This window comes from Lycorma delicatula, chromosome 3 (assembly GCF_047948215.1).
Source record: "Lycorma delicatula isolate Av1 chromosome 3, ASM4794821v1, whole genome shotgun sequence".
NCBI lineage: Eukaryota > Metazoa > Arthropoda > Insecta > Hemiptera > Fulgoridae > Lycorma > Lycorma delicatula.
In genome coordinates this window covers 29,138,328-29,153,078 of record NC_134457.1, presented here as the reverse complement: position 1 = coordinate 29,153,078, position 14,751 = coordinate 29,138,328, and the positions used below count along the sequence as shown (strand labels likewise).

The 14,751-nt window shown below is 30.8% G+C and overlaps 1 protein-coding gene across 1 annotated transcript in view; it reads right to left on the bottom strand.

Moving 5' to 3' along the window:
• Positions 1 to 2,255: 2,255 nt before the first annotated feature.
• The window catches only part of LOC142320830 (uncharacterized), a 214,989-nt gene continuing 202,493 nt past the window's right edge, over positions 2,256 to 14,751 (bottom strand). The window contains exon 6 of the mRNA XM_075358806.1: positions 2,256 to 7,350. Coding sequence (XP_075214921.1) covers positions 6,041 to 7,350 — 1,310 coding nt within the window. The 3' untranslated portion in view covers positions 2,256 to 6,040. The remainder of the gene's footprint in view (positions 7,351 to 14,751) is intronic.

Here is a 14,751-nt window from a genome sequence, read left to right as displayed (position 1 = left end):
ACATGCGAAATGATCTCAAAAGTAATATGTGTGAAAAGTAGACAAAAAATCGAGTTCTTTTTTTTTGAGTAAAAGTACAATGTCAAAATAATCTTTTAAAGTGCATTTTGTACTGTTATTTTATAAAAAATAGTTAACTATAAAAGGTGACATTTTTCATTTATATTCAGTAAAGAGAATTTGTGTGCGAGAGAGATGAAATTGATGTGCGATTTTTTTTTAACGTTTTTTTAGAAACGAAACTGGAATTATCCACGGCTGTCATTTTTATTTCAAATTTGTGTACACCTAGTATTACTCACGACTGTTACATTATGCCGTATTAATCAATCGTTGCAACCTTTTAAATTTATAAAGTTGCACAGTTGGCCACGTACTTGCTTATAAACATATAAGATATTCAAAACACAATACCTTTCTTTCGTAGACTGTCCTTGAAATAATATTAAAAGATTGCACTGAGATTTCTTAATGAAATATTACTAAATATGTAGCGTTTAATATCCGAGTTAATTTCTATTAATTTGGGGGCAAATCCTGCCCGACTAATAATTTATTTATCTTATAAATGTTTAATAAATTAAGTCTAAAAGGATTTCAGCTAAATATTGCGCAAATTGTCGGAAAATTGATATCTTCCAGCAATTGTCGCCACTGGATCTCGCTAAGGCAGGATTATAAGTGATGGAGTGAAATGCCTGTCTTAGGCTTAAGTCTTAGGAATTAAGTCTTTAATTCCTTCACTTTGGTATTACTTTCAACCGTTCCACAGTTTCGATTTGAATGCTAGGGTCAAATAGCAGCCCGGGTGACTAGGGATTCGTTCGGATGTTTACTTCGCCAAGATAGGCGTTTTGCCATCGAGCCTCGGTTAGCTTAGATATTCGCTGATAGGATGGGAATGGATGTATAGAGAACTCTGGGATGAAACTGCGGTGTGGGAGGGAGTAGACATTGACTTCGCTTCGGAAAGCGAAATAGAGCAGAGAGAGATACGATATTTTTTCCAAAGAGACTTATTAGATTTGAAATCTGTTTCTTGATTATTTCTAAGTAAATCAAAAAGTCCTCTTGATTTTCTCAAATTGAATTGTAGGATAACTGTGCGATCAGCACTTCAGGATAGTATTTTTGCTGTTTAAAGTCTCAATCAAGTAATGGTCCGAGGGCATAGTCCAATTGAAATTAGATATAGGAAGAGTTTCTGTGTGAAAACTTCTGCGTTAAAGGCGTAGGGATCGCGATTTCGCTAATCGGTTAAATCGATAGTTGAGGGCTGTAAGTTGTGGTAAGTGGTCTTGGTTGGAAGAGACCTACGAAGGCGATTGTAGATTGTCTAAATACAGAAATATAGAAATGTCTGCCGAGGCAGACAGATGCCAACTGATGAGTCTGTTGTATTATCATGTTTAGAGGGTCTAATAGACGACCTCCGGTAATGCCCACATCAGGCTACGAACGGAGGGGGTGGTGTGACGACTGGGATCGTCACAAGACGGGTGTCTTTCCCGTAGGAGGGGGGTCAGGATTCATAATATGTAAAGTTATGATTTTTTTAAAGTTTGCTATTTAGACACCTCTTTTTTTCCTGTTTAGCCTCCGGTAACTACCGTTCAGATAATACTTAAGAGGATGAATGAGGATGATATGTGAGTGTAAATGAAGTGTAGTCTTGTACATTCTCAGTTCGACCATTCTGAGATGTGTGGTTAATTGAAACCCAACCACCAAAGAACACCGGTATCCACGATCTAGTATTCAAATCCGCGTAAAAATAACTGGATTTACTAGGACTTGAACGCTGTAACTCTCGACTTCCAAATCAGCTGATTTGGGAAGACGCACTCACCACCAACCCAGCGGGTTAATCTAGACACCTTTAAAGCCACTTAAAACTACGACCGCCTATCTCCAATCAGAGTACTTTTCCTAAGCCTGAAAATACACACATTTATTTATTGTTGTATCTATATTTTAAATTGCATTAAAAATACTCGTAAAGAAAATAGATTATTTTTGAAAGGGTTTTAAATTAAGTTCTGCTTATAAATATTTATTTATTTTTTTAAATTAAAAATGAACAGTCTTTCTTTATTATAAATTTTCTTGCTATTCTTACACTGACTTAAGCTAAGAAGAAATATTGTTAATATACATCATTTAAATTAAATTAAAAGTACAATAATAAAAAATATTACTTTATTTACGTAAATTTAATTAATATCATGTTCCATCTTTTATAATAAAGATGTTTGTTTTCAGAATTATTTCTCCAAATTATTTCTCCAGTAAGTTTTATAAAAATTGCATGCAGTGTTTTTTTTCTTTTGTTTGTTTTTCTAGAAGACAGTTAATAGTCTACATTTTTCTTTAAGAAGCTTTTTATTGGTTTATAAAGAATACTTAGATCTAATGTATAATCTGCAGACCTTTATTTAAAATCTAAAACGACTTAAAGTACATGAATTATTCCCTTTCAGTAAATTTTATCGACTAAGTTAATATCAACTTTTTTTAATGTTTTTTAATGCTATTTCCCTCTCCTGAACTATCAGCACTTGAAGAGAAATCAGGAAGGTAGATAGATTTTTCTCACTTCGCAACTGGTAATGAATTATGTGGTTTGCTTTAAGCCTTTTAATTATTTTCTACGAATTACAGGTAAGTTAGCCGGATTAATAATACAACCAATCCATTGGTAGTGTGTAAATTTCTAAAATAGTTTGATACAATTCGAATCAAAAATCATACAGTTAAAAAACTATTGCGCTAGATCGTTTTTCTGTCACCCGATGGTAATTTTATTGAAAACAGCCTTAAAATTATCACTGGTGTAATTCATTGATGTAATGTTGTACTAGAGAGTATATATTATATTTTGGGGGAGGGTTATGTTTTACAGTTTTACTGTAAAACATAACCCCCCCAAATATAACACTGTGATAAATATTCTAGCGTATTATATATTCGCGCTCTTTTATTCTTGCAGTAATGTTTTGTATAGTATATAAGTAGTAATTTTAACTTCAAAGATTCTGCCTTAAGTAAATATATGAATTTACTTATTAACAGATTGAAAATAATATTTATCTTATTTTTGTGTGATGGTGTTTTCAAATAGTTTTTTATACATTAGTTGATCAAACCGAAAATGGACCAATTTCATATTAGTTTTGACGCAAAGAACTTTTGTATCGTATCAGAAATGTACAGTTTATGATAAAAGTTAAAATAAAACTTTATTGACAATAAAATATAATACTGTGAGTTCATGTCTAGTAGAAAAAAAATCGTATTTTTATATTTTGGTTTTGCGTAATTTCCAGTTTTTGGTAGTCTGCTTTCGCTTTAACAGTTAAAGCTAATGAATTATAACTTTTTTTTATGATACTACCACATAAGCTTGTGCTTGGGATATGGAGATGGAATATTGTGGCGTATGAAAAATCCATACCTGACCGAAATTCGAACCCAGGACCTCCGGATGAAAGGCCGAAACGCTACCGCTCCGCCACGGAGATCGGCAATATTCAATGAGGATTATCTTTTGATATTCAGTTTGTAAATCCAATAATACAGTTGTGCCTAATCTTTTTCCAACCGCTGTGGAAATTTAAAATATTTTTTATCATTTTAAAAATTAAACCGCATTAACAAAATTTCATTAAATACAAAATCATATTCTTATTCCTTTATAACACAAAACTGTAACTAACGATAATTAAAATAGAGTTAGTTGTAATTGTGTATATTTTACACTGCGATTTAATCATTAGGTAATCTCACGTGAATCGAAAAAGCAATGTACCCCTTCTCAAGAATAACAGTATCTGATGTCGGGCTTATTAAGGAGCTATGTGGTTTTCTATTGTCATCTTCAATCCAGTGAATTTATTGTTTCAAATAAATGTTCAAAGCCCACCAAAATGCAGGTGATACTCAAACGTAGAAATTCGGTACCATTTCGTTTTGTTCACATATCAGGTACTGGAAAGTATATAAGTGACAGAATAAATTGAGATGAAGGTTAATTTGTGCGCTTCAACCACGAGTGTAATAAAATTAAAATAGATTTTTCAAATCATGACCCTGTAGCGCACTCCATGATAATTAATCTTTCTTTTTTCCTGTTTAGCCTCCGGTAATTACCGTTCGTGATAATTAATCTGTGCTGGTGTAAAAGTACTTTTGATATATAATTAAATGTTTCATTTTTATTATTTTTTGTTGTTAGGTTTTCATTAGAATTATTGTTATATGTAATAATGATAATAATATTATTTTCTTTTTTATTATTATATGTAATATAAATTATTTCGAACTCTTTTTTGCTTAAGTGAGCAAGATACTGCATTTATATTTCAAGATTATATATTTTCAATCAGATTTTGTTTTTATTAATAAAAACATGTTTCCCTTTTATCATTCCTCTTTTATCTACAAAATTAATCTGCAATTTTATAACACATTTACTGAAGTAATTTTTTAATTTAAATTCATTGAAATCGTTATTTCAACACTTTTATAATAAATTGAAGTTATCTATTTATAATATGTCTGTGATATAAAAATACCATTACTTTATTAAAATACTCTAAATAAATTTATAATAAAAATTCCACTATTTTATAAATTTAAAAACTATATATTCCTTTTTTTACAATTGATTTGTTGGTTAACAAAAAAAAAAAAATTATTATTATTATTATTACACTATCATTACAACAAATTTGTTTATTAATAGTCAACCGAAAATCAAAGTGATCATTTATTTTTAAAAAATTGCGTTATAGTTATTTTTAAATTATAGCTGGCATGAAGAAGCTTTGTAAAGTTAAAAAGAGAAATATTAGATTTGGTTTTATTTTATAAAAATGTTAACGTACGGAATAAATCAAGCACATTAAAATTTTTCGAAATTTTAATTATCTTGCAACATTTTACTAAGCAATTATGATGTTTAAAATTAAACGAAAAATAATTTTATACTTTTTTTGTCTTAAGTGAAATATTATTATCGGTGTTTTTTTTACAATTTATTACTTACAATACTTAATACAGCCATTTTCAAAAATTGTCATCAATTAACTAAACTACATACTGTAATTAGAATAAATAATACTAGGTAATATTAAAATTAATTTATTTAAAAAATTACACTATCAGGTACATTTTCATAGTCAAAATTATCTATTTATAGACCAGTATATTTTTCTTAACTCGAAAACTAAAATATTTTTAAAATATCATTGCTTCCTTTCTCATCATGTAATGCCGGGCACTTTTCCGCATTAAAAAAACAAAAATAATCATTTTTAAATCTTTATCTTTTATTATTCATTTTAATTGAAAATATTTTTTTTCTAATGAATTTATAAATGTAGAGATCATAAATTTAAAAAAAAAATTATTTAATTTTTTTTTTTATTTCAATGTAATTTTACATTGAAATTTTATTTACCTAACTGCACACCATTTTATACGTTTACTTTAAAACAGACCGAATTATTTTATTTAAAACCAACAAATAATGCAATGTCTAAAAAAAATAAAATTCAAATTGTTTATATTAACTTTTTTTTGTAGCATCAAATGGATCAAAATACATTTTATTTACGTGCTTCGCTTCCATCCTTGGATTATACAGTGAATTTAACAGTACAGACTAATAGACCACAATAATAATGCAATATATATATAATTGTATTATATTAAATCATACACATCATATATTTTATTCTTCGTTTTGTGCATTTAATATCACACTGCAGTCTTCTTATTATGCAACCTTGTTAAAGCAATTGTGTTTCAACTTAAGAAAAAACTTTTCACTGCTGTAACTAATATAGCTTTCACTATATTCATAAAGCATTTCTTTAGTATCACGTAAAAATGAGACTGCATTTAAAGTACGTTTTTTGGAATGTTTTGAATTATAAAAATTAAAAAAAATTTTCACAGGTTAATGCCCTTCCAGCAATTAGTATTTTTATCGTTAATTTGTTTTACTTTGTCCATTATTCGGTTCAATATTTTTAATCTATCTTTCTAGTTTCTCTTGAATCTGTTGGAGTGTTTTTCCTTTTGTTTCTATCACATAAAACAAAACGAACAAAAAACAAAGAAAACACGAGATCGTAAAAATTACAAAATTAAAATACATACCTATTTCTTCTTTTATATGTAAATATATTTTATTCATAATAAATGATGTAAGCGCTAATGAAATCGATGTTATCGCTGAAGCGATACCTTTTGTGTTGCTGGGGAAATATTCAGCTTGAACTGTCGACGCGATAGGACCGAGTCCGATAGAAAAGAAAATACCGTATGTAAAAAGAGCTAAGACCGGTATAATATAGGTAGATTCTATTTCCATATCGGTTTTGTATCTCAAATAAAACCAAACGGCATTCATTCCCATAGCGAGGCCGCTTCCGAGAGTAGAGATAGCCAATAACGGTCGTCTTCCTAGTTTATCTATTAGTAAGGTGGAAATAAATACAGAAATTACCCATATTCCACCCATAATTAAAACACATGTATTCGGATCGTATCCTTCCGGCGGTAACGTTATCGACGTGTACGCCATCAAACCGCTTATTCCTGATGCCCTCTGAAGTATTGAAAGGACTTGAACGATTATCAATCCTTTGCGGTGGCCTTGCGTCGATATTAGATCTTTATATGTTCTTTTATTTTTCATTTGCTCTTGTACGGATTCTCTTATCGCCCGTAATTCGGTATTTACTTCGCTCTTGTCTTTTCCAGCACGTAACCATTCTAATGATCTCTGCGCTTTCTCGTGGTTATTTTTCATCACAAACCAGTATGGAGATTCAGGCATGCAAAGAAATAAAATAAAAAATATAACCGGTACTATCGCAGTTAAAATACCTAAAGTTTTATACGTAACGAATGGTCCGATTGTATATTCATAAAATACACCTAGATATACCATTAACTGTATTAAAGTGCTTAAGGCTCCGCGCACTGAAGGTTCAGAGATCTCACCAAAGTACATCGGTAATATTGTCGTCGCTACACCGCTCCATAAACCGTTTAAAAAACGAGAGATGTACAGCATTTCTGCATTTGTTGCAAATATAGCGAGGATCCAGCTTATAAAACTTAAAGCACTAAGAACTACGGCGGTTCTTTTACGTCCAAACATATCCATCAGATAACCAGCCGGTATCGGACTAATAAAATTCCCAGCGTATAAAAGCGATACCATCCATGCTTCTTCAGATGGCGTTAAATCCATCGGCTCGCCTGTTTGTTCTATTTTCTTTAATACGGGTGACGGCCAACCTAACGATTGTCCTTGCATTACGAACCCCAAACTTGCTGCATGAACAAAAAAAAAAAAAAAAAACAAATGAGTATATTTAACCGTGAAATCACTTTATCACTAAATCAATTTATTTATATTTTACCTAAAGGTAATAATAATTATTTAATAACCTAGAAGTATAGTATAATAAAGATTGTGTATTTCTGTCCTTGTTATGTAAAATTTGAGAGCTGCTACAATTTTTATATCAGAAGGAGTGAAGGACTATGTACTATTTCAAAAATATTCGAGGGGGGTGGTGGCAACCTCTCTTTAGTCAAAAGATTATTTTCTGTTTTTTATTTTCTTATTTTATTCGTACTTATTAACAAACGCTTTATAAATAAAAAGAAACTTAAAAAATTAACCTAATTTAAACAAAAGAAAAACATATTAAACAGTAAAAGAAATGTTATTATTCAAATTTAAAATTTCAACTCTGTGCAAATCAGAAGTTAAAATATCTTGAAAATTAACACTGTGATAATCCCGCACATATCCTGTTTGAGCCTGAACTTGCTCTATCGTTCAAATATGTAATGTAAAAATAAAAAATATCTTTTATTATCCTAATGTATACAACTAGTAAACAATAAGGTCATCCAGAACCCTCTCAGGTCGGCAAGTGATGCTCAACTACCGGATGTCCAATCTGAGTTTCGATTTGGTTAGGGCACCCGTGTCCACGTTGCGAATTTGCGTTGGATTCTGGAGAAAACCCACGAATATTAAAAAGCCATCTACTTATGCTTTATCGGCTACTCCAAAGCATTTGATTACTTTGGTTATAGGAAGCTGTGGGACGCGTTACATGAACTGGGAGTGCCACCACACTTAACTCACCTCGTCAGATCATTGTATATGGGAGGTTTAAAGTTGGCCAACGAGTCAGACAAGGCTACTTCTTATCGCCCTTTCTTTTCAACATTTATGCAGAGATGATTATGCAAATGTTAAACTTGGAAGAATCTAACATCGGAGTCAAAATGGGAAGTTACAACATCAATAATCTCCTTTACGCAGATGACGAAACGCTTTTAGCTGAATCAGAGGATGATCTGAAGGCACTGATAAAACGATTGAAGAAGGATGGTGAGGAAATGGGCCTACATCTCAATGTCAAGAAGACCAAAATCGTAACAACTACAGTAAAAAAGTCAACGTCACGATTGATGATAACGACATCGAGTGCATTGATGGTTTCATCTTTCTTGGATCCATGATCACTCAAAATGGTGGGTGCAGCACAAAGGTCAGATGGCGAATAATATTGGGCCGGAAGGCAATGTTAAATATGAACCGAATCTGGAAAAATGAACATACTAGCCTTGGCCATCATATAACATTCTATAACTATATAACATTCTATGGATGTGAAAGTTGACATTAACATTTGATTAAAATGTTATTTTTATGAGTTTAATTAATAAATAAAAGTTTATGCTATTAAATGAACGTGCATAAACTAATGTTTAAATTTTCCTAATTATAATTTATTTATTGTGAATGAATATTGGTATCAATATTATTATATATTATTGGAGTTTTTATATGATAAAAGTACTCCTTCTAGTTCTGATTATCTTGGTTTATAGTGGAAATCGGAATAATTAATTAAAATTAAATTACTATTTATTATCTAGGTTAAAATTCATTATTAAAAAAAAAGATTAAAAATTCTGTTAATTATAAATCGCACATTAATGTTAAATTATATTGAAAATAGATTTTCGAATATTTCTTTCAAAATTTGAGAGGTAAAATCTATTCGAGTAACCACTTCTTGACCTATTTTCTAATAAAGCATATTTAAAATATATAATTAAGCAATCGCATTCGGTGGTAAATATTTTAAAAATATTTTACAATCATTGAAAATTTGATCTGATGAGAACATGCGTTTTTCTAAAGTGACTTTAAAAAATAGGCTTATAATTTCAAATTTCATCGTCAGCTACAAAGATTTTATATCATTCTCTAGACATAGTTTTTACACCCATTCTGTTTTCTGATTAAAATAATTACTTTCGTAAGTTATTGATATTCGTTATTTTTTATTAACGATAATAATTAACTTTCGTTAAGTTTCCCTGTTCTGTTTGACCTACATAAGGTCGTCAGTCATTCTTTATTCGATTTGTAATCGAGATTATAAAGTTTTAATAGGTTAAAATACTTTATAAGCCCCATTTGATTTATTGGTTTGATCGGTTAAATAGTTAAGATTTGGAAGGTTAACATTTTTGTGGGATGGATCGCAAGCCTACCGCTATCCTGGGGATTTATATCTGGGTTATCATACCTTTAACCAAAAGTTATCCGTTAAAAAGTGCTGAGAACCCGTTTTTATCCTCAATCATCACATCATAAAGGTAACCCCCACATGCTCCCATACATTGTGAAAAATAGAGCCAAGGACTAGTATAAGTAATATCTACCTGGCAGAGCTGATCGTCTTATGTAAATAGAAGAAATGTTCCTATTCGACAATAACTTGGCATTCGTTAATACAGGTGATTTTTTAGTCCTGTTACCCAATTGTTAATGTTTGGTAATTTTTTTCTAAGAAAGGGAAATTTTTTTTTGTGACACGAATTTGGTAGCGCTACTCAACCGGTATAGATACGACAGTGTGAGTTGATTCTCCTTGAGCTGTGTGAACTTTTCTGCCGTTTCCGGTCGTGTTACGAACAGAATGTCTTTTATCGTAGAACGAGCTTTTATTCTTGAACAATGTTTTGGTACGAAATCGTACGCGAGTGTAAAAGAATCATATCAAATTAAATTTTGTTGGTGTTCCTCCGCCAGAAAAAATGTCTATACCGATTTCGAGAGAAAGGTAGTGTTTGCGACAGAAAACGTAGTCGTCCACCAACTCGCTTGACAGATGACGTTTTAGAGAATGTGAAAACAAGATTGCTGAATTCTTCACGTCTTCCGCCTTCTCCAGGAGGGACACAAATTGGCGCACAATATTTTCCTGTATACTTCACCACTTATTGTTTGTTCGAAGAATATGGGTCCGACTATACGATGACGAGATATCGCACACCACACACCAATTTTTTCAGGATGCAAAGATTTGTCTTGTAAAGCGTTAGGATTTTTAACCGCCCAAATTCGACAATTTTGACTGTTCATATAACCATCGACATGGATCCATGCTTCATCACTAAAGAACACTGTGTTTAAAAATTCGATTCCGTTATCATTTACGAGAGACCTAAACCAACCGATGGCAATATTGCAATCGCTTGTTAAAATCTGGAGGCTGAAGCTCTTGGACTAATCGTACGCGATACGGAAACAGTTTCAAGTTTTTAGCAGCTTTCTAAACCATCGAATTTGACAAACCGACTTGCATGGAAAGGTTTCGTAAACTTTTCCGTAGAGAATTGATCAATTTTGTTTTCACATTCTCTAAAAGGTCATCTGTCAAGCGAGTTGGTCGAGTACTACGTTTTCTGTCGCAAACACTACCTGTCTCTCGAAATCGGTTTGCTAGCCTAGAAATTTGATATGATTCTTTTACACTCGCGTACGATTTCGTAGCAAAATATTGTTCAAGAATAAAAGCTCGTTCTACGATAAAAGACATTCTGTTCGTAACACGACCGGAAACGGCAGAAAAGTTCACACAGCTCAAGGAGAATCAACTCACACTGTCGTATCTATACCGGTTGAGTAGCGCTACCAAATTCGTGTCACAAAACAAAATTTCCCTTTCTTAGAAAAAAATTACCAAACATTAACAATTGGGTAACAGGACTAAAAAATCACCCTGTGTAATTTGCATTTAATGAAACACCGTACCGCGTATCCATTATATCCCTTTACTTGCCTTTTACCGGAATCGAAGTGACTCCCTGGTAACTTTTGGCCATATAACGTTAAAATGTTACGTTAAATAAATAAATATTGAAAACTTTGTATTTCTGCTTTTATAATATCTTGAATGACTTTATTGGTAACGTGTAAATAGGTTATTATATTTATGTTACGTGCAGCCAGTGTTTTTGATCTCTGTTCAGTCCCCACTGTCTCTTCTCGTTCAGTTTATACCTGGTGAAGTACGAAAGTTTGTTACTTAGCTGTGCTAATTCGTCGGAAGAAAAATCTAATAACAGAAAAAGATTATTTTAAGTTTACATAATGAACTTTATAATTTCATCCTTTTGATATTTTTTAATAGTAACTCGTATTACTTTCTTCTTAATTTACTCGGTATAGACTCCGGAAAATGCACTTTCTCACCGTATTATCATTTTTATAGGCTCTAGAAAAAATTTAGAACTCTAAATGTACAGCGTTACATAACTTTCAGATCATTAATATCAAAGTTTATTTCGGAAGTTTTGAAGAAAATCGTTCAAGTTCAGCAGCAGTAAAATAAAGGTAAATTAGCAGACATTATTACTCTTATGGGCATACTTTCCTTCCTAATTAATGAAAGGTATATAACACGTCTCCGTAACCAGTAACGGTAAGATTAAAGTTCTTCTCTCTCTCTCTCTCTCTCTTCTTTTCCCCTCACAACCATTGCCTGTTTTTAAACATCAATGTTTTATCTTATTTTCTTACCTGTAACATTTATAATTAATTATTTTATTTTTACTTTTTTAAGGTTATTTTTATGCCTTGAGTTTAAATGTATCATAATATGGAAATGATGTTGATTTGCGTCACATGTAAAATATAGAAGCACATGCGTAAACTCACTTTATTTACACACATCATCATGTATAACAATGGATCTATTGTCATTGTAGTATCTTACAACATGGGTATGTTTTCATCGTATAGCGTTTCTACAAATTGATAATTATTAATATTACAACATTTTGCTAAAAAGCTTTAAAAATATCATTTTTGTTTACACAATGGATTAGATTATAGTAAACAAAGCTAAAGTACTTAACTTTTATGTAATTTAATTAATAAATTGTAAAAATACATATTTTTCATATGTATTTAAAAATTTTTAATTCTAATTTAATAAAATTAGAATTATTTCATTTCTACTTTCTTGTATGAAGTAAAGGAAGTATTGTGATCGCGAAAAATTTGGGTTTTTAGATTTCAACGGAAATATCTATTTTGACCATCCTGAATCCATTTTGACTAGTTTTGGCTTGACGTCTGTACGTATGCATCTCGCATAACTCAACAATGATTAGCCGTAGTATGTTGAAATTTTGAATTTAGGACTGTTGTAACATCTAGTTGTGCAGATGTTACAACATGACTAGATGTTACAACTAGACTGTTACATCTGTCGATTGCAATCAGAAGGGGAGGTGCTCCCCTTTTGATTGCAATCGACTGAACCAAAAGTGTCCAAAAAAGCTCAAAATCCAAAGACATTTCGATTTCGAACTTTCTCTTAACTGTAATAATAAGGCCTCATTGTGAGCTTTTCAAGGATATAACATAAGTAGTACACATTTTCATTGGTTCCAGAGTTACAGCCAAATAAAATTTTAATTAATGAAATATTTGTATTTTACATGGAGAAGGCACATCGGTTCGAATCAGATGTCATGTCATTTTTTTACCTATTTTAATTTAAATATATTGATTTATTAATAATTATTAAGCTCTCTCTGATTGTAAAAAAAAATTACAATAAATAATAATTCAATAATAACAATAAAAAAGAAAAAAAATATGAAAAAATATCAGAAGTTAATGAAATAAAATTTTGTGTACTTTTCATTAAAAAAAAAAAAAAAGTGTAAATGTAATTTAATAGGCGTACAAGGAAGTCATGTGGTGTCCACATCAGATTTTTTTCTTTTAGATATCTACAGTAAATTATACATAACTGTAACGGAAATATGTTAGGAATAATTAGAATAAGATTATAGAATAGGAATACTTAAGTAGAAATTTATTTTGTAGGAAATACTTTAATAGAAGAAATTTTAATGAGTTTATAAAGGAAATCATGTTGCCTACATAAATGATGTGAAGATTTTTTGTCTTCATCATTGGTTAGTATTAGTGGGTTATTAGAGTGATGTATTTTTTATTATATTCTCAGCAAAATTCAAGAAAACTGACTTGAATTATTAAAAAATACATATTCCGAAATTTTTAGATCTTAGATCACCCTAGATAGTAGTCTCTTTTGTAGTTTATACGCTTTCTTTTCTTATTTTTATTAAAGTGCGGATTTCTTGTCTTTTTGTTAATTACAAGCGGTTTTTTCAAACAAGCTTTTTTTTGTAGATATATCCATATTATAAGTAACAAAAAAAAAATTAAAAAGATAAATAATTCCGACATGAAAAGTAAAAAAAAAAAAATGATTTTTCAATTCTTTTTTAAATCTCGGGTTTATGAAGCCGACCCTTAGATTAAAGGTTAATAAATTCTGTGTATCTCGTTTTTCGTTTTATCTCAATTTCTGGAAGTCTGAATTTGGTTCATCGTCATCATTCACTAAAGGCTATGCCTTGTCGATTTAGCCATGTCACTTTCATCTCCGCTTCTCTCTTCAAGTCATTATATGAACCAAGTCCCATTTCTTCTTAAAATTATTGATGATGGTTGCTGTCGGTCTACCTCTAGGTTTTTTACCCAAAACCTTGCCCTCAAATATATTCGTGAAGAACTAGTCATATCGTATTACATGTCTTTTCAATTTCGCTCTTCTTCTTCTTCTTCTTCGTATAACATTTAGCAAGGACCTCCTCTCATTCACTTCTGCTAACACTTGAATATTTATTTTCCTATCCATCCAGCTTTTTCTCGTTATTCTCCTCCAAATCCACATTTCCATTGCTTCCAGTGTTCCTCTTTCTGCTTTCCCAAATGTCCATGTTTTACACCCATAAGTTAGAACACTCCAGACATAAGTTTTAGCGAACCGTTTCCTTATTTGCATATTCATACGATTATCAGTCAGTATATTCTTTTTATTCTGGAAAGCTCGTTTTGCCAGCGCTATTCTTCTTTTTACTTCTGCGATACATTTATTATCGCTAGTGACGGTTCTCTACAACATTACCGTCTAATTTAGTATCAGCCTTTGTACCTTCCTTTGTTTTTTCTACAATCATAATCTTTTCTTTCTCCTTATTAATTTTCAGTTTAAGTTTTCTTAGTACTTTAGATAGTGTTACTAACATTATATCCATTTCTCTTGCTGATTCCACCAGTAACACAATATCATCTGCAAAGCGAATACAATGTATGGCTTTTTTATTAATTCTGATTCCTTTTGTTTTTTATTTCATTTCTACAATAGCTTTTTTCAAAAAAGTTAGCTTTGGTTAAAATTTACATTTTTTTTCTTACATTACGAAAGCTTCTCTTTTAAAGTAGGTTTCACATTCTAAAAAAAATTATAATTTTAATTATTAATTTACTATATTTATGGTTTCTAATTTTTTTTAATTATGTTGATTCTA